General features: G+C 49.3%; 1 protein-coding gene across 3 annotated transcripts in view; it reads left to right on the top strand.

Moving 5' to 3' along the window:
• Nucleotides 1–14,611, top strand: part of TM9SF4 (transmembrane 9 superfamily member 4) — a 54,791-nt gene extending 40,180 nt beyond the window's left edge. For 2 of the 3 annotated variants that reach the window (XM_036093228.2, XM_036093231.2), the window contains 9 exons: nt 394–526; nt 1,566–1,647; nt 1,743–1,818; nt 4,808–4,891; nt 6,473–6,648; nt 7,164–7,227; nt 8,377–8,496; nt 9,338–9,427; nt 12,665–14,611. In XM_036093228.2, the coding sequence (XP_035949121.1) occupies nt 394–526; nt 1,566–1,647; nt 1,743–1,818; nt 4,808–4,891; nt 6,473–6,648; nt 7,164–7,227; nt 8,377–8,496; nt 9,338–9,427; nt 12,665–12,814 (975 nt within the window). In that variant the 3' untranslated portion in view covers nt 12,815–14,611. Of the gene's footprint in view, nt 1–393; nt 527–1,565; nt 1,648–1,742; nt 1,819–4,807; nt 4,892–6,472; nt 6,649–7,163; nt 7,228–7,661; nt 8,322–8,376; nt 8,497–9,337; nt 9,428–12,664 lie in introns of those variants that run through there. The other variant, XM_036093232.2, reaches the window with a different exon arrangement.
• Nucleotides 14,612–21,222: the final 6,611 nt, after the last annotated feature.

Below are 21,222 nucleotides of genomic sequence, written 5' to 3'. Positions count from 1 at the left end.
TTTTTTCACTTTTTTATTACATAAGAGCACATATTACTTTTATAATCAGTAAAAAAAAAAAAAAAAAAAGGCTTCTAAATCTCACCACTCAAAAACTCTCACAGTTAACATTTCAGTGTGTTGATGTTTACATTATTTTTCCATGCATCAGGCTTGCGGAATTTGGGGAGGAGGTTTGCCTTTTATGTAGCTATAAGCCTCGCGTTTGTGCCCTCCTTTTCCATGTGACACTTCTCTGGGGAGTACTGTCTCATGTCGCTTACACTCCTGTCAGAGTGGAGGCTGGTTGACACCTGAGGGACCCTCAGCCCTAGTCAGGGGGCGTGGGTCCCTGCAGGAGCTGCCTCCTCTTGGACCCCAGGAAACAGCCTCACTTCTGACCCTCTGCTGCAGGAAGACACCATGGAAGAGTCTGGGTGGAAGCTGGTGCACGGTGACGTCTTCAGGCCCCCCCAGTACCCCATGATCCTCAGCTCCCTCCTGGGCTCAGGCATTCAGCTCTTCTGTATGATCCTCATCGTCATCTGTGAGTGGGCCTGGTGGGGCTGAGGGTGGGGTCCTGTCACCAGAGAGCACAGGCCTGAGTCTGAGAGAGGGGTGGCCTCCCCCCCGGGGAATGGGGCACGTCAGCATCACTGGGCCAGACAGAGTCATTCATGGCAGCGGGAGGGCTGGGTCCTCTCAGCACCAGGCTCTGGTGATTTGCTGCCCCTCAGAGCTCTCCGGCCCCGCGGATCACCTACCATGTCCACTCCATCAGCGAAGCCACACATCAGTGCTGTGAGGTTGGCCTCCCTCCGCAGTCAGGCGTTAAGTGACTTACGCAAGTCAGCACCAGGTCTTTTCTCAGAAAACAACTCCCCAAAATCCTAATATATAGTAATTATAGACAGTTTTGAAGTCAGTCTGCCTAAAAAATTTTTTTACCATTTTAACTATTTTTAATTGATATATAACACTGTGTAAGTTTAAGATGTACAGGACAATAATTTGCTGTATGTGTCTATTGTGAAATGATCACCACAGTAAGTTTAGTTAACATTGATCACTGCACATAGTTACATAATTTTTTTTCTTGTGATAAGAACATTTAAGATCTAATCTCTTAGCAGCTGATCTGCCTGAGTTTGTATCTCAGGCTCATACCTCCAAGCTTTGTGACTTTGGACAACTCACTTCACCTCTGTGAACCTCAGTTTTCTCATCTGAGAAATGGATAACCAGCCTCCACCTCGCAGGGCTGATAAGGCAGGTGCAGTGAGCTGGCATTCAGAACGGTCTCAGCTCGGTGCCGGGCTGGTTGCAAGTGCGCTGTGGGCTGGAAGCTGCAGTGAAGATGTGGGCAGCCAGCGCCCAGCAACTGCTGCTCCCCTGTGAACCCCAGCTAAGACCGGTCTTCTCCTGTAGAGAGCAAGGGAGTATACTGTCAGGAAGGCCAAGGGAGAAGGGAGCCTCATCTAGCCTCATCTGCCCTGGGCCCTGTGGGCCAGCCTGGGATGGGGGCTGGGGCCTAGGACCCTGGCCATCAGCCACCCTGTCTGTCTCTTCTCCCCCTCCCTCCACAGTCGTGGCCATGCTCGGGATGCTGTCGCCCTCCAGCCGGGGAGCTCTCATGACCACAGCCTGCTTCCTCTTCATGTTCATGGGGTAGGTGTGTCTGAGTGGATTCCGGGGCTGGCACAGGCAGCCTGCCCTCCAGCTAACAAATCCCCATGGTGTGGACCCCTGCCGTTTCCTCACAGGGTGTTTGGTGGATTTTCTGCTGGCCGTCTGTACCGTACTCTGAAAGGCCATCGGTGGAAGAAAGGAGCGTTCTGTGTAAGTGTCCTAACCTCCTTGCAGTGTTGGTGTGGAGCTGAGAAGCTTCTTCCTGGGCTCCTCAGCAGTGTAGGCAGTCTGTGTGGGGGTTAGAACCAGAGGCAGAGCGGTAATGTGATAGAGTGGGGGGGGGCACACACCCACGGGTAGGCAGCCCTGGGTTCTCACCACAGGCACCTTGGGACCTCTGAGGGCCCTTGCTGCTGCATCCGTAAGAAGAGCGGATTGAATTTAGGTGATTTTTAGCCTACATTGTCCGACGGTTCAAACAAGAGAAGAAATAGAAGATTCAGAATAACAGGATTTGACACCAAGCCTAGGTGTCAAAGTTTAAGGCCAAAACCTGATCAGCAGGGCTGCTGGAAGGACACCCTGCCCAGTGGAGTAGAGAGAACTACCTGCCAGGCCCATGTTGCTTTCAGCCCATCTTCGGGCTTTGGTGCCTACATTTCCTCTTCAGGGAAGACAACTCCTGCCCTTCTCTGTCCTCCTGGTGGTCAGGAGAGTTTTTGGCGGCAGAAAAGACCATAGAAACTGGCAGATGCCTGGGACTTGACCCTACCTCCCTGGGACTTAACCCTACCTGCCAGGGAGCCCTGACCCTGACCCTCTCCCAGACAAGTGAGGCCCTCAGGCCCTGGGAAGCCCTTGGCGCCAGACTGGAAGAAGCCTGTGGTCCTAGCATTCTGAAACCATTCTCACTCTGTCGAAAGCCCCCGGGGAGCCCAGGGCGTCTCAGCTCTGGCTGCCACACCCCCGGCATAGAGGAAGCCCTCACTATAGAAGAGCTGCGAAGGTGACTCTTCTGGAAGAATCAGAGAAAGGCCCTGAATTGTTGATGCATCGAGCATCTTCCTCAGGCCACTGTGGGCCGAGAGCCGGGGACCTACAGAGGTGTGGAACCCGGCAACTCCCTGTGCAGCTCTTCCCTGGGAGGCCTCCCACAGATACCCGCAGGACCTCCCTCCGCAGACCCCACGCCGTACCCCGCCTCTCTGCCCCGCACCTGCTCCTCGCATCTGGTGGCAGCAGCATTCTCCCGGACCCCCAGGCCAGACCGCTGGGTTGCTTCCTTACCTCCTACTCCCTTCTGCCCGCCTCCTCTCAGACAACAAATGTTGAGGGTTTTCCCGCCAAATAGTCCATAAATTCCCTCCCAGCTCCAGCTCTGGCTCTAGAACTCTTGCCCAGGTTTTGGGCATTTTTGCTCTCACCTAGACCTTTGACTGTCCTAGGCGTCCCTGGTGTCCTGCAAGATCCTGACCCTTCCCTGGTGCTCTCCCTCCACACACCGGAGGGCATGTGCTGTGGCCCGCGGCAATGTGGACGCCCCACTGCTCCTCTCTCCAGCCTCTGTCTTCCCCTCTGCCTGGGCACACGACTCCCTCACTCCCCTCACCTCATCCTTTACGTCTTCGCTCCAGTGTCACCCTCTAGAAGCTTCCTCCCCTTCTTCCCCCATTCCGACCTCCGTGTCCTCCTTGGCACCCCGGAGGAGCCTAGGCAAGAGCCTTGTGCCTACAAGTAGTGCCATGGAGGTGGTTCTCCACTGGGGGGTCGGTCTGCCTCACTGGAACTTTCTGCCTGTTCTCACTCCCGGTATCTATAGCACAATGTCCAGTCTGTACGTTTCGTCAGACGAATGCCCTGCTATACAACAGAGTAAAGCAGGAACATGCAGGCAGGGAGGAAATGACGTCTGAGCTGGGCCTTGAAGGGGAGGGTTTCAGATGGACCGAAGCAGCCAGCAGGGCGGCCTGGGGTTCTGGAATCTCCTAGATCCCCATCCTGGCTCTGTTCTTTCTCGGTTTCCCCATCTCTCCAGTGGGGGATGGTTGTACCTACCTCTCAGGGTTGTTTTGTGGATGGAAAGAGACTCCGTGGAAGGCCCTTGGCACAGCATTAACACTCAGGCGACAGATACCCAGAGATGTTGATAACTCGGCATACATGGTGGCCCAGGGACAGCAACGTGCAGGAGCAGCGACCAGTTACTGGGTGTGGGAGAGCTATGGGCTAAAGGTGAAATTGGCATTGGAGGTTGAGTACCAGATTGCAGGGGGCCTCAGGCGTTGTGGTCAGTGGCCCTCCTGGATGCTCAGGCAGCCACAGCAGTGAAGGAGGCTCCTGTAGGTCTGGGGCTTTGGTTCCACGTGCCTGGGCCCCAGCCCGAGAGATTGTGACTGGATGGAATACAGCGCAGTGGGTCACGGGTTTGGCCCCTGGGGTCAGACTGCTTGGGTTTGAACCTCTCTGATCTACCCTTAACTGTATGAAGTTGGGGTGTGTATTTACCATTGCTGGGCCTCCGTGTCCTCTTCTTTATTATTTTTTTAAGATTTTATTTATTTACTTGAGAGAGAGAGAGAGCACAGGGGCAGAGGGAGAAGCAGACTCCCCGCTGAGCAGGGAGCCCGATGCGGGGCTCGATCCCAGGACCCCAGGATCATGACCTGAGCCAAAGGCAGACACTTAACTGACTGAGCCACCCAAGTGCCCCAGTGTCCTCTTCTTTAATAATCCCATAGTGAGGATTAGGTGAGCTGATGTGTGTGGAGGCCAGCACCCGCCAGTCCTAAGACTCAATTAAAGCTTACCCACAACTCTAGGCAGCTTGGGTTGGGCCCCACACATAAGTGTTTTGTAAAAGTTTTATTCATTCATTCCTGTTCAACAAATGTTTATTGAGCAGCTACTGTGTTGTAAACGCTGGGCGTACATCAGTGAACGGGGGAGCGTGGGGGGAGACACGACGACACAGCCCTCCCAAGGAGCTTAAGAGTCTCTGGGGGTCAGCAGGCATTGGCCGGGTAACAGTACATAGTCACAGACGGGGATGAGGGCAAGGAGCGGGCAGTTCAGGGAGTGCTTCCTGGAAGGAATTACCCTGGAGCTGGATCCTGAAGGACAAGGAGGGTTGAGAGCCTCTAGTCTGGGGGCCCCACCGGAACAGGTGGCAGCTCCCCAGCCTGGTCTCCCTTGCTTCCAGACGGCAACGCTCTACCCTGGCGTGGTTTTTGGCATCTGCTTCGTTTTGAATTGCTTCATCTGGGGAAAGCACTCATCAGGAGCAGTAAGTAAGGGGGGGACCAGCTGTGCTCGGTCACTCAGGCAGATCACTTCCTGCTGTTCTCTTCCCTTTTCTGAATCCCCGGAGTTCTGTTCCCAGCCCCAGGGCCCGAGGGCTACCCGGGGTTCCCCCCTCCCTGCTCATCCAGCTGCCCGTGCCCCAGCCCTGGCCTTCCTGTGGGCTCTTGCAGACAGCTGGCCAAAGCTCACTTCTCCAAAGGGAGATTTCCACAGTCCAGGGGCCAGCTGGGGAATCTCCCTTTGCCTCAGCCAAGGGAAAACTGCCTGGTGCGAGTTTATTAGGTCAGTATCCCAAACAAGGCTCTCCTTCCTCCTGTCCTTGCCCCTCGGCACCGGCCCCCGCGGGTTGTCCTGCCCTCAGCGCGGGGATCCTGCCAGCCCCAGTGATTGCTAGCAGCTGCCCAGGACTCACTGAGAAGGACTGTGAACTTCAGCGGGGGTGGGGAGATGGGCTTTCGCTCCCTTGCAGGGCTGCAGTGGAAGTGGGGCAGGCATTCGCCATCCCAGCCTTAGTGGATAGAGCCGCCTCCCCTCACCTGCAGGTGCCCATTTGTTAGAGGCTGTGGGGTGAGGCTGGGAGTCCGGGGTGCCAGAGGACTGGCTTCTTCGCAGAGTCGGGGAAGCCGCCCTCAGGAAAGAGAGTCATGCTCTTCCTCTCACTTCCTCTTTTCTACCTGTGTTCCTTCTCTCTTTTAACATTTTCCTCCCAGTTACCAACCGCTCATGATAAACATTCATTGTAGAAATTTTGGAAAGTCCAGAGAAGTTGATGTAATCTTTAGTATATTTTTGTAGTCTTTTTAGCTATATTTAAAATGGAATGATGTAACTTTAAAATTATGATGAAATAGCCAACATTTATATTGTGCTTACATTGGAGTAAGTACTATTCTAAACGCTTTGCATATCTTAATTCGCTTCTTCCAGTTTGCATGATTCTTGTAAAAACATAATACTGAATAGAATAGGACAAAGAAGAAAATGAAAAGTCAGTTCTAAGGGCTACATCCCGTCTGAGGAAATACTGTTAACTTCTGGGCAGAGCCCTCTGTAGGCACATAAACATAAATATTGGGATGCTTCTGTTAAAATGGAGTCCTATACATACAGTTCTATAACTTGGTTTTTTTACTTTGTAGTATATTATGGTGTTTTCTTTTAACAAAATCGGGAACACACAGTTTGTGCACTTTTGTTTTTTCCCTTTTGTCTCCAGTTCACATACCACATAATTCCCCTTCATTCTGGCCTCATCTTCCCCTCATGTTCTCAGTCCTTCTTCATTCTTTCCCCACTTCCCAGCTGACAAGCTCCTCTGGGATGCCATGGTTCCTTCTCTACTTCACAGCCCAAATGGTCCTCCATCTGCCCTCCGCTTTTCCCCGGGGCTGGTCAGCCCCAGGAGGTTCTGGCCAGGAGCTTTGTGGGGGTGGGTCTGCAGGACCTTCCCCACCATGGTGGCCCTCCTTCCGTGGGACCCAGTGGGCCCACCTCCCCCTGCACAGCCCCTGGCCCTGGGCATCAGGGCCTTGTGGGGGGGGGGCTCATGGCGCTGTGCCCACAGGTGCCCTTCCCCACCATGGTGGCCCTGCTGTGCATGTGGTTCGGGATCTCCCTGCCCCTTGTCTACCTGGGCTACTACTTCGGCTTCCGCAAGCAGCCGTATGACAACCCTGTGCGCACCAACCAGATTCCCCGGCAGATCCCTGAACAGCGGTGGTACATGAACCGATTTGTTGGGTGAGTCTCCGGTAGGGGCAAGGCCAGGGAATTCTGGAGTGGGCAAGGCCAACACTGCCCGGAGCCATTTACTTAGGAGGACATGGAACGAGTCCCCTCCCCCAGGGGCCTTGTGACTGGTGTTCTGCAGCTCCAGCAGGCTCTGGTAGACTTCATGAAAGCTTAACTCCACTCCAGGTTCAAGAGGACCAAGTTGTAACCAGACTTGGTGTTGGCCTGGGAACCAGGACAGGGAAGGGAGGGGTGGAAAAGTACGGGTGAGACAGGTTAAGACCATCACTCGATCTGGGCAACTCACCCTACCTCTCTACCTCAGTTTCCCCATCAGTAAAATGGGGAGAGTGATGCTCACCTTGCCACCCTCTCAGGAGGCTGTAATGGTACGAAAGCCTGCCCGAGAACTGGAACCACCGCAACTGCGTGAGCACTGTCCTCTGTGCCACCTGGGAGGAGCCTGGGGCCCCCCCCGGTGGCCTGGGTCTCCTCGCCGCATTAACCTTCCCCTTCTGCTGCAGCATTCTCATGGCCGGGATCCTGCCCTTCGGCGCCATGTTCATTGAGCTTTTCTTCATCTTCAGCGTGAGTACCGCTTCTCCCCAGGGCTTCGTCAGCCCCAGGGGGCTGGTGGGGGTGCTTCCCCGCCCCTCCCCACACAGCCTCCCCCCGCCCCCCCACCGCTAGCCCAGTCCCCATCCCTCCACTTAATGTGCTCTGCCTCTCACCACCCATGAGATTTCAGACGGGCCCTTTCACCTCTCGGGGTCCCCACTCCACCCCTCAGGATGGCTTGGAAGGATATATGAGATCGGCCACGTGAACGGGGTCTGGTGTGTGTGAAGCGCTCAGGAAGTAGGGGCTGCTTCGGTAACGTTGCAGCCAGAGTTCCAGGCCCCCACACATCTTGACCTGCTACTCAGAACTCTCAGGAAAGGGGGGGGAATGATTCCTAATTCTCAGGATCACTGTGAGGCTGGAGTGAGAATGTCTGTAAGAGGCACATGCTTGATTTTCAGGCAGTACTTGTTAAATAGTGGCTGTCGTGATGATGATGACTCCTGTCCCAGCCGTGCCAAGATGGAAGTTGGCGGAAGGGCTCCTCAGAGCCATCTGCGCCTGGCTGACCCAGCTCGGTGCCGTGCACCAAGCCTGTGCTGGACAAGCCCTCCCTGCTGAGACCCACTTGCCCACCCAGCCCTGCCTAGGCAAAGGGTCTGAGGATGGGTTGGCTGCCCCCCCCCCGCCAGGAGGCCACCTTACTCTGTGTGACTCTGGGCCAATCATCAGCCTCTCTGAGCCTTGGCTTCCTCATCCGTGAATGGCCACACTTTCGTAGGCTTACATTTGGAGATGCACATAAAGCATGGAGCACCGTGCCCGGCACGCGGGAGGCTGCCCGAGTGGAGGTGGTTGCTGTGTAATTTTGGTTGGGACGGGTGGGATTCATTATTTGCCACAAGCTGTTGAGTTCAGGCTGGGGCCCACCCACTGCAGGGTCAGCCATGCCCCAGCCCTTCCCTGAGAACAGTCTGGCTCACGCAGGGAGCAAGGGCCAGTCAGAGCCACATGCCAGGCCCACAGGCCCCAGTGGTATCATGATGGTGGCTCTCCATACCTGCCCTGGTGGCAGGTGGTGTGGCAGTCGTAACTGCGGGATGGCTTTCTGAGCACAGGCAGTGTATGCTGGGTGGAGGCAAGCCAAGCTGAAGACCAGCTGTGATGTGTCCGCAGGCCATCTGGGAGAATCAGTTCTATTACCTTTTTGGCTTCCTGTTCCTTGTCTTCATCATCCTGGTGGTGTCGTGTTCACAAATCAGCATCGTCATGGTGTACTTCCAGCTCTGTGCAGAGGTGAGGGGAATGGGGTCAGGAGTTGGGGGTGAGGAGAGCTGGGTCCAGCATTGAATGGGTCAGTGAAGCTGTCTGGGTTTCCCATGTGGGCCTCGCTCCTCTGCCTATGAGGTCTTGGGCAAGTACATCACTTCACTTCACTGATCCTCCATTTATTCAGCTGTAGACTGGAGTTAATGATCCCTACCTCACAGCATAGTCACATGAAGTCGTCATGGCAACACGAGAGAAGGCTGGTAGATTTGTCAGTACAGAGTCCACTCCAGTGGTGTTTTCTCCAGTAGCTGATGCAGATTGGGTGACCTTCCCTCCCTCTGGGGACTAGCTCTTGGCAGAGCCCCTTGACAGGGGCTCTGGGACAGACGGCCTGGGCTGAAACCCCGGCTCCTCTGTTAGTAGCTCTGGTTGGCAGTTGCTTAACCTGTCTGTGCCTTCCATCCCTCGTCATGTGACAGGGCAGCAATAGGGCCTGACTCGGGCCTGCTGCAAGGAGGGAATGAACTGATTCACGTATAGCACTTAGCATAGTGCCTGGCACGTAGCTAGCGTTTGCTCAAGAAATGTTAGTTGTTGTTATTACTGTCCTTTTGTTGTGGTCCTTGGTGATTTAATTGAGATCTCATTTATGAAGAGTAAAGCTCACCCTTTTTAGTCTCCAGTTCAGTGAGTTTTTAGAAATGCGTATGGTTTTTTTGTAATCACTGTCACAGTCCAGATATAAAACATTCCCGTCACCCCAAATATTACTGTTCTTGCCTCAAGTCTTTAGCTCCTCAGGGGACTGTGAAACTCAGGCAAGAGATGACACCTGGAGATAAGGACTACTCTGTTTCCTCTTCAGGATTACCGCTGGTGGTGGAGGAATTTCCTAGTCTCCGGGGGATCTGCATTCTACGTCCTCGTCTATGCCATCTTCTATTTTGTTAACAAGGTACTGCCCTGGGTGAGGAAGGCCCCAGCCCTTTCAGGGCAGGTTGGGGGAGAGGAGGATGCTAGGGAAAAACCCAAGTGTCAGAGTCTCTCCTGCCAAGAATGGGGAGAACCAAAGCCATTTTGTTCTAGAACGTGCATCTTTTTAGAACAGAGAGAATCTGTGTTCTGTGTGTTTTGGGAGACGAAAGCCTGTAGGCTAAGTGACAGAATATTGCATGCAAAACCTGTGAGATACAGCCAAAGCAGAACTTAAAGGAAATCTCTCCCCTTAAAGTGCTATTCATAATCAATACGAGGGACACCTCAAGCTAGGAAAAAAGAGCAATAATACGAAAGAATAAAGAAAGTAGCTGAGAAGGAGTTAATAAAGATACAAGCAGAAAATGCTGAAATCACCTTTAGCGCCCAAATTTAGGAACTCAGGTACACCCCCAGAGCTCACTGCCCCCAAGAGTGGCGTGAGGCAAAATATAAACAGATCCCCACTCGCCACGCCAGTTGTGGTAGGTTCACGCATGACACGTAAGCCAGGTGGGCCCGAGAGGAATGTAGGCTCGCTCTGGTGGGCCCCTCACTCCCAAGGCTACCACCGAAGACGGTGTCCCCCAGGGTGCACCAGTGGCCGGGTCTCCAGAACCCAAAGCCAGGCAGTCCTCTGCTTGCAGGCAGGGTGTGTTCCCAAACCAGAGTCACGGGTCAGTTGGTGGAGGCTTGGGACGCCCTTTCTCAAAATGGTCAGCTTAGAAAGGATGGTGTGGATCATCCTAAGATGGTGCTCCACCGTGGCTCCCAGTTTGCTGACCGTGCCCCTCTTCTCCAGCTGTCCCAACAAGTGATCGCAGAGCTCAGGGCTCAGCAAACTCAAGCACGAGTGCCGGTGGGCCTGTTTCCGTAAAGAAAGTGTTATTGGGACACAGCCGTGCTCGTTCACTGCTCTCACGTGTTAGTGGTAACGTAGCGTAGTTGTGACAGGGGCCACGTGGCCGGTGAAACGTGAGCTCTGTATAACCTGGCCCTTTGAGCAGAAGCGTGCTGACCCCCGCTGTGGCACATCCAGACAGGAGACACCCCCTCCTGGCATTCTCATGCTCTTTGGCTAGCTCCTGGCATTATCAAGGTCTTCCTTGATTCACACTGAAATCTGCCACCCTGTCACTTCCATCTTTAGGCCATAGTCTCAGTCCTAGAATCATTCAGAACTAATCTGATTTCCCTCCTCTTTAGCCCATATTCATCAGAACTCCTGAGGGGAAAGTGACTAAAACTGAGTTCCAGCTGGCTTAAGCAAAAAGAGAATGTACTGACTGGTAGCACTGGAAGGTTTAAGAAGCTGGAGTTCTAGCATCAGGCATGGTTAGATCCAGCATTTCAAAGGATGTTGGGGCTCCGTATCCACGCCTCAGATCTGTGTGTTTTCTTGGCTTTAATCTGCACGCAGGATCTTGCCTCAGAGTGGAAAGACCAGTGGCAGCCCTAGAGTCTTCTTTTTTCAGCCTCACAGCCCTAGAGCTAAAAGAACATCTTTCCTCTACTGTCAAGTGATCAGTCCCAGGGAAGCTGCTCATCAGCCCAGGTTACATGCCATCCCTCACTGTTACCCAGCGGGATGGTGCACTCTCATCAACTAGCTTAGCTGTTGTATTAAAACTGACAGCCCCAACAGGACCACAGAGTAGGGAGTGGGTACCCCAAAACCCCGGGAAGATGGAAGACAGGAGACAGTGTTGGGCAAACAAAACTTAGCTACATGGCCTCCTGTACTGCCCCCCGGGGTCATATCAAAACCTCCTGTCTTTCCTCCCTGTGCCCCATTCTTTCCTCTCTGTTCTAAAGACCTCCACCCCTAGTCCCAGAGCCTGGCTGTAAAATGACAGCCTTGGCCTGTCGAATTCTTTTTTTTTTTTTTTTTAATTTTATTTTTTTTTTATTTTTATTTATTTTTTTTATTACTTTTTTTTTTTTAAAGATTTTATTCATTTATTTGAGAGAGAGAGCACATGAGAGGGGGGAGGGTGAGAGGGCGAAGCGGACTCCCCGCCGAGATGGGAGCCCGATGCGGGACTCGATCCCGGGACTCCAGGATCATGACCTGAGCCGAAGGCAGTCGCTTAACCAACTGAGCCACCCAGGCGCCCGGCCTGTCGAATTCTAAGGGCCTTTCCGGCCATGCCTGTTTGCCTCCCTGTCCGAGTTTCACCACTGGACTCACCACTGCCCTGTCCCCTACCTCCCTCACCCCCTCTCCAGCCCTGAGAAAGCCTGTGAAACAGGAGGCTTGAGCCTGAAACCATGGCTTTCACCCCCTAGTTTGAGGATATTTGACCTTAGGGAGAAGGTCTTCATTGACTTGCTCTGAGCTCCTGACATTTGTGTCCATGTGTTTGTCCACGAGCCCTGGCACAGTCCCCACTCGGGCCCTGGTGTGCCGAGCAGGTCTTGATAGCAAGGTTCCAGACTAGCTCCACTTAGCCCAGCAAACACCAGCATAGCACAGGCCTCTGGCGTCCCTGCCAGGCCGCTACACTCTCCAGAGCAGTCTAGTGTGCTCCCCGATGAAACCCCTGGGAGATGTTAACAGAAGTGACAGACGCGTTGTCAGGAGGCGAGGACTGTAGGCTGGCCTACAGAGGCTCTCTGCTCTTCAAGCTGGGAGCCTTGGATGCCTCTCTCCTCCCTCCCCTCCCTGGCCGCTCCAGCCATCCCGGAATGTCGCTGTGCTGTCCTGGGGACTGTGGAGGGTGAAGAAGTGACACAGCTGTGGCCCTTCCTGCCTAAGGCACTCTGGCCCTGGCCCCTGGAGTGCCCCCTGTCTCCCAGTGAGCTCCCAGGCCCTGCTCCAGAAAGACTCCTGCCCCCTCCTCTCCCCACCAAGAAATGGCCCAAGTCAGAGGAATTGGGCCATAGACCCCCCCGCCCGAGCCCTCCAGCCCCAGTTGGAAATCCCACATCCTTCTGCTTCCTAGCTGGGTAACTGTGGGTGTGGTTGGACCCCTCTGTGCCCCATCTGTGCGCAGGTTAATAAGCTGCCACGGTGGTCATGTGCCGACGAAGGCTCGCCGTGGCTATGAGCTCTGCCCGCCCCTCACTGCCCACCAGGAGCGAGCCCCTTCCCCTTCCCAGGCTTCAGCTTCGCCACGAGATCAGTGAGAAGGCCAGGGGGCGGGGGGGACCGGTTGGCCACGGTGGACTGGCACTAAGCGTCCCCCGCTCTGTTCTCTCTCCACCCGCGCCCCAGCTGGACATCGTTGAGTTCATCCCCTCTCTCCTGTACTTTGGCTACACAGCCCTCATGGTCCTGTCCTTCTGGCTTCTCACGGGCACCATCGGCTTCTATGCAGCCTACATGTTTGTGCGCAAGATCTACGCTGCTGTGAAGATAGACTGATGGGGGTGGCCCATGGCCAGGCCCACTCCGTCCACGGACAGGAAGCCACTCTGCGTGGGGAGCTGCAGGCACGCAAATAAAGTACCTCCTGCTCGTTCGGAATGTAACTCCTGGCACAGTGTTCCTGGATCCTGGGGCTGCGTGGGGGGCGGGAGGGCCTGTAGATAAATCTGGGACTTTTCTTCATCATTTTATTCCAGTTCTGTGGGGGATGAGGTTTTTGTGGGTTGTTTTTTCTTCAGTGCTAAGAAAGTTCCCTCCAGCAGGAACTCTCAGACCTGTTTATTCAGGTTTATTTTTTTTGGTTGGGGGTTTTCTCCTTAGTTTTTTTTAACATATGGATCCAGGATGGTTAAATCACCAAGACACTGGGTTTTGGGCACTGTCTCCACCTCAGTTCCTCAGGCTGTTGGCCACCCCACGATTAACTGGAAGAGGAAATGCCTGGCCTTCTGGGGCTTCGGTGAGGTTTCCGAGCCTCTCATGGCCCGTGCCCACCATTGACGCCGTGACAAAGCACAGCTCTAGCCCGGACACGCGTCCTCAGTGCCAGCCAGCCTCTGCCGGCCCTGCCCCTCCCTCCTCTCTCTTCCCCCAGCCCCCGCCCAGGGCGGCCCAAGGCAGGGCTTCCAGCCAGGCCTCCAGGTCAACCAGGTCTTGGTTGCTCCAAGGAAAATCCCCTGGAAGCACTCGGGGCCACGTGCCCCAGGACAGCAGGACTCACCCCTGCTCAGAGCAGTGGGAGTTTGCTGGACCAGAGAAGAGACTTGCAGTGAACTATTTGTGCCAAGAAACCCTGGATCCAGGGCCAAGTATTTAGAGTCAAGCCAAGCATCCACATGTCTGTCTGGAATGAGGGTCCTCACCCCTCAGGATTGCTCCCCAGTACTTTCCTCGGGGGGTTGCTGCTCTTTGCAAAGTGTGCTGGTGGCGGGCCCTCTCCCCTCCCCCTTCCAGGGCAGAACAAGGCTGGGAGACCTCACATGCCCTCCTTTAGGTGGCTGGGGAGAGGTGTTCTCTCCCTGATATCCCCCAGCCTCAGTGTTCATGCCCAGCTCTCTTAGCCAGTCCCATCCCCTCTGCCTCTGCCTCCCATTGGTTTCTTGCCTCCTTTGGGGGACACCCAGAAAACTGCTTGTGGGAAGGGAGATGGAAGGTCAGTTCTGTTGCTCTGTCTCCAATTCCCAGGAATAGGCAAGGAGCCAAGGTAGAAAGAAGGAACTAACGTGGCAGGCCTGGGCAGCCCAACCCCCTGCCCACTCCGTGCATGTCCCAAACTTTGTTCTCAAGTTGCAAGAGACCAAACCCACCCTGGGATTAGGGTTTAAGTAACAGCCACTCACCCCTGGTTTGGCCCCTTTGGGACTCCCACCACAAGACAAAGCTCAGGATGCTGGCTAAGCTAGGAACACACCCCACCCCCTTAACACCCTGCACCCCGACTCCAGATTCTCCCCAGCAGCCCCTACCAGCTCCACCAGTCAAACCAGTGAGCTTCTCGACCTTGTTCACAGTGACTCCGTATCGCCAGGCGGTGTCCACCAAGAATCAGGTTGGAGAAAAGGGAACCCAAGCAGTAGACAATGATATTGCAGGCTTTTGTTCACTCAAATCTCGGATTTTTTCCCTAAGAGATTCTCTTTTGCGGGGGGAGTAGGGAAATGGACTCCTCACAAACGGTTCAAACATCATCGATTTTTCTGACTTTTTTAATCATCATCATTATTATTTTTAATTAAAAGATGCCTGTATGCCTTTTTTTGGTCCAATTGTAAATAAATATGCCATTGTCCTGTTGTCATGTCTCCGGAATCTCTTGCAAGGGTTAGGAGCCTGAGGTGAGACAACTTCCCAAATGGGTTGAGCCGAGGGGTTTCCCTCAAAACTCAGTCTCCTGTCAGGCTTTCCAGGGCTCGGCCACTATTGTTCCCCTGTGTGGTACAAGTCCAGAACCTCCCATCCGCTCAGTCCCTCCAGCCTCAATCACAAGCATCTGCCCCGCTCCCACGAGTAGGAAAGGGCAGTCAGGTATGAGCTTTGGTAGCAGTGAGACCTGGTTTTAGATTCCCAGCTCCAATATATTACTGCCAAGTCACTTCACCTCTCTGTCATCTAAGACACTTTCAAATAGAAACATAGGTCACACTGGCTTATGTCCCAAGGGAAATTGGTTCATAAGTCATCAAGGAAAGGAGTGGTTTGGTTTCAGGTCTGGATAGATCTGGGGGCTCCAGGGGTAGCCGTAGGGTTCTCCCTTTCTCCACTGTGCTTTTTCCTGGCCCATTCGGTTCCATTGTCAAAAATCTTCCCTATGAGGAGGTGGTGAGGGCAGGTCACAGATCACTCTAGGCTTACGTTACTTGGAAAGCCTAGAGGAAAAAGATCTCTCCTTCCCTACTTCAGTAGATTTAATATAGGTAAATCCCAGAGAAGGTTTCTGATGGGCCCAGCTTGGATTCCTGTTTGCACATCTTGAACCAGTCACTATAAACAGGAAGACAGAGTTCTGTTTACAGGCTGCATACTCCAAGGATACTGGATACTGCGAGTTTTAGCCCCACCCAAATCCCTTGGAATGTGTGGAAAGAACAATTTCCCACAGTAAGGGATGCAAGCAAACAAAAACAGCCAGTTGCCTATTGTAACCCCACCCCCTCCAACTCCATCTCTCAATTTCCTCATCTGCAATGAGAAGCGTGCTGGGTGCCATTCAAGGAATATTTCCAGTGCTCAGACGCTGTTCCACTTTCCATTTATTAGCCCATTTACTCCTGAATATGATCTTCTAAGGCATGTTCTGTTATTAGCCCCTTTTTACAGAGGAGGTAACTGAGGTATCCATGCTTGAGGTAGCCTGCTGCGGGTCTCATGGCAGGTGCGTGCTGGAGTAGTATTCAGCTGAAACACACTCCCAAATGTGTTCTTCCAACCACTACCATACCTGCCTTTTTAAAAGAACTATACACCTGTGTATATATATAAAATGAAACCATGGTACATACGCCATGAAACACCACAATCAAGATAGTGATCATACCCATCAACCCAAGATTCCTCGTGTCCTTTGTAATTCTGCCCTCCAGCCTCTAACCCTCCCCAAGAAACCACCGATCTATTTTCTAACACTGTAGATTCGTTTGCATTTCCTAGGGCTTTGTATAAATACGGTATGCTTTTCTCCCCCCATCTTTTTCCATTCAGCATAAGTATTTTGAGATTCATCCATGGTGTTAAGTACATCAGTAGTTCATTCCTTTTTATTTCCAAGTATCATTCTATGGTATGGATATGCCATAATTTGTTGATCTGTTCATCTGTTGATGGACATTTGGGTTGTTTCTAGTTTGGGGCTATTACAAATAAAGCTGCTGTGAATAAGTGAAGCAGTGACATGGCTAGATCATATGGTAGGGCGTGTAAACTAAACTGCCAAGCCCTTCTCCAAGGTGACCGTAGCGCTTTACATTCCCATCCCAGTAGATGAGAATTCCAGTTGCTCCATATCCTAATGCTTTCTGTGGGTAATCTTAATTTTAGCCATTCTAACAGGTACATAATATCACATTGTGATTTTTTAAAAAAAGATTTTATTTTTGCAAGAGAGAAGAGAGAGAGAAAAAATATGGGGGGGGGTGCCAGAGGGAGAAGCAGACTCCCCGCTGAGCAGGGAGCCTGATGCGGGACTTGATCCGAGGACCCTGGGATCATGACCCGAGCCGAAGGCAGATGCTTAACAGACTGAGCCACCCAGGCACCCCACATTGTGATTTTTTTTTAAGTAATCTTTACACCCAATGTTGTGACTCGAACTCATGACCCCAAGATCAAGGGTTCCATACTCTTCTGACTGAGCCAGCCAGACGCCCCCTATCAGGTTGTGATTTTAATTTATGTATCCCTAGTGACAAACTATGTTGAAATCTTTTCCTGTGCTTATCTGTCATTCATATATCTTTTTTGGTGAAGTGTCCAAATCTTTTGCCTTTCTTTTTAATTGAGTTGCTTGGGTTGTGGGTTTTTTTTAAGTTTTGAGAATTCTTTATATATTCTGCACACAAGTCCTTTATCAGTATATGCTTTGCAAAGATTTTCTCCCAGTCTGTGGCTTGGGTTTTCATTCTTTTAACAGTGTCTTTTGAAGAACAAAATTTGAATTTTGAATAAGTCAAATTTATCAATTTTTTCTTTTATGGATTTGGTTTTTGGTGTCATATCTGAGACATCTTTGTCTAACCCAAGGTCACAATGATTTTCTCCTATTTTTTTTTTTAAGATTTTATTTATTTGACAGAGAAAGAGACAGAGAGAGAGAGAGAGAGAACAAGCAGGGGGGAGTGGGAGAGGAAGAAGCAGGCTTCCCACGGAGCAGGGAGCCTGATGCAGGGAGCCAATCCCAGGACCCTGGAATCATGACCTGAGCCGAAGGCAGACGCTTAACAATTGAGCCACCCAGGCGCCCCTTTCCTATTTTTTTTTTTTAGAACTTTCATAGTTCTATGAATAGTTTTAGGTTTTATGTTTAGGTCTTGATCCATTATCAGGTAATTTTTGTATATGATGCAAAGTATGGGTCCAAGTTCATTTTTCCTACCATTTATTGAAAAGGTTATCTTTTCTCTTTTGTTTTTGTGCCTTTGACAAAAATCAGTTGCCCATATATTTGTGGATTTATTTCTGGAATTTCTGTTCTGTTCCATTGATCTATTTTTTTATGCCAATACCACACTTTTTGTTACTGTAGCTTTATAATTCTTAGGATCAGGTGTTTTTAGCCCTCCAATTTTGTTCTTTCTCAGGGTTTCTAGGCCTTTTGATTCCCATATGAATTTTCAAACTATCTTGTTGATTTCTACAAAAACACCTGCTGGAATTTCAGTCAGGATTCTGTTAAATCTATAGATCAATTTGGGAAGAATTGATCCATGAACAATATGTACCTCTCCATTTATTTACCTTCAATTTTCTCTCAGCTGTATTTTGTAGTCTTCAGTGTTTTGGTCTTTCACATCTTTTTGTTGGATTTTTCCTAAGTATTTCATATTTTTGATGCCATTATAAATGGTATTTTTTATTTCTGTTTTTTCATTATACCGTTGAATACAATCAAGGTTTTATATATTGATCCTATAGCCTGAAAACCTTGCTAATAAATTCACTTACTAGTTCTAGGAGCTTTTTTTGTAGATTCCATCAGATTTTTACATAAATGATCATGTCTGAGTAAAGACAGTTTTACTTCTTCCTTTTCAATCTGAATGCCTTCTGTTTCTTTTTCTTGCTTTATTGCACTGGCTACAACTTCTAATGCAGAGCTGAATGGTGAGAGTGGACATCTCTCTTTAAGTTGCTCTATTCCAGTTTCCTAAGGTAGTAGCTGAGGTCATTTATTTAAAGCCTTTTTTTTCCCTCTAATACAGGTGTTCAGTGTTATAAATTTCTTCCTAAGTACTGCTTTAGTGACATCCCAGAAATTCTGATATGTTATGTTTTCATTGTCATTCAGCTCAAGAGACTTCTAAATTTCTGTTTGGTTTCTTTTTTTTTTTTTTTTTCATTATTTAGAAGTGTATTATTTAGTTTATAAATACTATATTGGGGAATTTTTTTCAAGGATTTTTGTTACTGATTTCTAACTTAATTCTCTTGTGGGCAGAAACCATAATGGGCAGAGACTTTGTATGACTTGAACCTTTTGAATTTATTGAGACTTGTTTTATGGCCCAAAATATGGTCTATCTGGTCTACGTACACTTGAAAAGAATGAGTATTCTGCTGTTCTTGGTGGAGTGTCCTATAAATGTCAATCAGGGCAAGTTGATTGGTAGTGCTGTGGACAAGTTGGTTGGTAGTGTTGTTCAAGTCTATGATATCCTTGTTGATTTTCTGCCTGCTTGTTTTATCAGTGATTGTGAGAGGGGTATTGCAATTTTTTACTACAATTTAGATTTGCGTATTTCTCCTTGCAGTTCTGTTCTTGCTGTATGTATTTTGAAACTCTATTAGATGCATATTGTCCTCTGGATAAATTTATTCCTAATAATAGTATTTGCTCTGAAATGGGACTCCAGGTCCCTGGGACTCCAGGATCATGACCTGAGCCAAAGGCAGACACATAACCGACTGAGCCACCCAGGGCCCCAATTTGTTTTGTTTCTTAAATTCCACATATGAGTGAAATCATATGGTATTTGTCTTTCTCTGATTGCCCTATTTCGCTTAGCATTATACTCTGTAGATCTATCCATGTTATTGTAAATGGTAAGATTTCATTCTTTTTGATGGCTGAATAATAATAATTATATACATACCACATCTTTATCCATTCATCCATCGAAGGACTCTTAGGTTGCTTCCATAATTTGGCTATCGTAAATAATGTTGTAATAAACATAGGTGTGCTTATATCCCTTTGAATTGGCATTTTCATATTCTTTAGGTAAATACCCAGTAGTGGGATTACTGGATCATAGGGTAGTTCTAGTCTTAATTTTTTGAAGAACCTCCATACGGTTTTCCACAGTGGCTGCACCAGTTTGCATTCCTATCAACAGTACACAAGGGTTCCTACTTCTCCACATCCTCACCAACACTTGTTGTTTCTTGTGTTTTTGATTTTAGCCATTCCATCAGGTATAAGGTGATATCTCACTGTGGTTTTGATTTGCATTTCCCTGGTGATGAGTGATGTTGAGCATCTTTTCATGTGTATGTTGGTCCATCCTTTTACTTTTAACCTATTTGCATTTTATATTTAAAGTGGTTTTCTGGGGGCACCTGGGTGGCTCAGTCGTTAAGCGTCTGCCTTCAGCTCAAGTCATGATCCCAGGGTCCTGGGATTAAGCCCCACATCGGGCTCCCTGCTCAGCAGGGAGCCTGCTTCTTCCTCTTCCACTCCCCCTGCTGGTGTTCCCTCCCTCACTGTGTCTCTCTCTGTCAAATAAATAAATAAAATCTTTTTAAAAAAATAATAAAAATAAAATAATAAAGTGTTTCTTTATAGGCAGCATATAGTTTGGTCTTGCTTTTCTACCCAACCTTGTAATCTTTGCTTTTTAAATGGAATACTTAGATTATTTACATTTCATGTGATTGTTGATTTGGCTAGGTTTAAGTCTCTAATCTTGCCAGTTGTTTCCTATTTGTCCCATCTGTTGTTTCCTTTTTCTTCTTTTTCTGCCTTCCTTTGGACAGTCACGTACAGTGGTCCCCCCTTATTTGTGACTTTGCTTTCCACAGTTTCAGCTACCTGCAATCAACCATGGTCTGGAAGCAGATGATCCTCCTTCTGACATATCATTAGAAGGTCAATGGTAGCCTAATGCTACATCACAATGCCTACGTTATTCACCTCACTTCATCTTGACATGTAGACATTTTATCATTTCACATTATCACAAGAAGAAAGGTGAGTACAGGACAATAAGGTATTTTGAGAGGAAGTGAGGTTGCAATCACATAAATTTATTACTGTATATTGTTATAATTGTTCTATTATTAGTTTTTATTATTAATCTCTTACTGTGTCTAATTTTAAGTTAAATTTTATCATGGGTATGTATGTGTAAGGAAAAAACATAGTATATATAGTGTTCAGTACTCTCTTGGGTTTCAGGTATCCAGTGGGGGTCTTGGAATGTATCCCCCACAGATAAAGGGGGAATACTGTATTTTTTTTTTTTTTTTAAGTAAGCTTTACGCCCATCATGGGGCTTGAACTTACGATCCCAAGATCAAGAGTCACATGTTCTACCAACTGAGCCAGCCAGGCACCCCTACTGTATTTTAATCTCCTTCATTGGCTTACTGGCTATACCCTCTTGTTTTGATATTTTAATGATTACTTTAGGGCTTGTATATATATCTTTAACTTATCGCAGTCTACCTTCAAGTAATATTAAACCACTTTACATATAGTATAAGAACCTTAAAATAGTATACTTACATTTCTCCTTTCCTAGCCTTCATGTTATGGTTATCATTCCTTTTTACTTTATAAATCCCACAATATACTGTTGCTATTTTTATTTAAGCAGTTGTCTTTAAAGAATTTGAATAATAATAAATCTTAGGTAAGTACCCAGGTAGGTACCATTTCCAGTGGTCTTCATTCTGTTGTATAGATCCAGATTTTCATCTGGTATCATTTTCCATCTGCCTGAAAGACATCCTTCAACAATTCTCATAGTGAAGATTTGCTGATGATTAATTCTTTTAGCTTTTATATGTCTAAAACATCTCAATTTTACCTTTGTTATTGAAAGATATTTTTGCGGGGTATAGAATTCTAGGTTGACAAATTTTTTCCCCCTTTCCTAGTACTTTAAAGATGTTACTCCACTGTCTTTTATTGCTTGCCTTGCTTCCAACAACAGATCTGATGTCCTTAGCTTTGTCCCCTCTGTATGTAA

Source organism: Halichoerus grypus, chromosome 10, assembly GCF_964656455.1.
Source record: "Halichoerus grypus chromosome 10, mHalGry1.hap1.1, whole genome shotgun sequence".
NCBI lineage: Eukaryota > Metazoa > Chordata > Mammalia > Carnivora > Phocidae > Halichoerus > Halichoerus grypus.
Note: the sequence above shows the minus strand (reverse complement) of the source record. Positions and strands in the feature narration are given on the sequence as shown.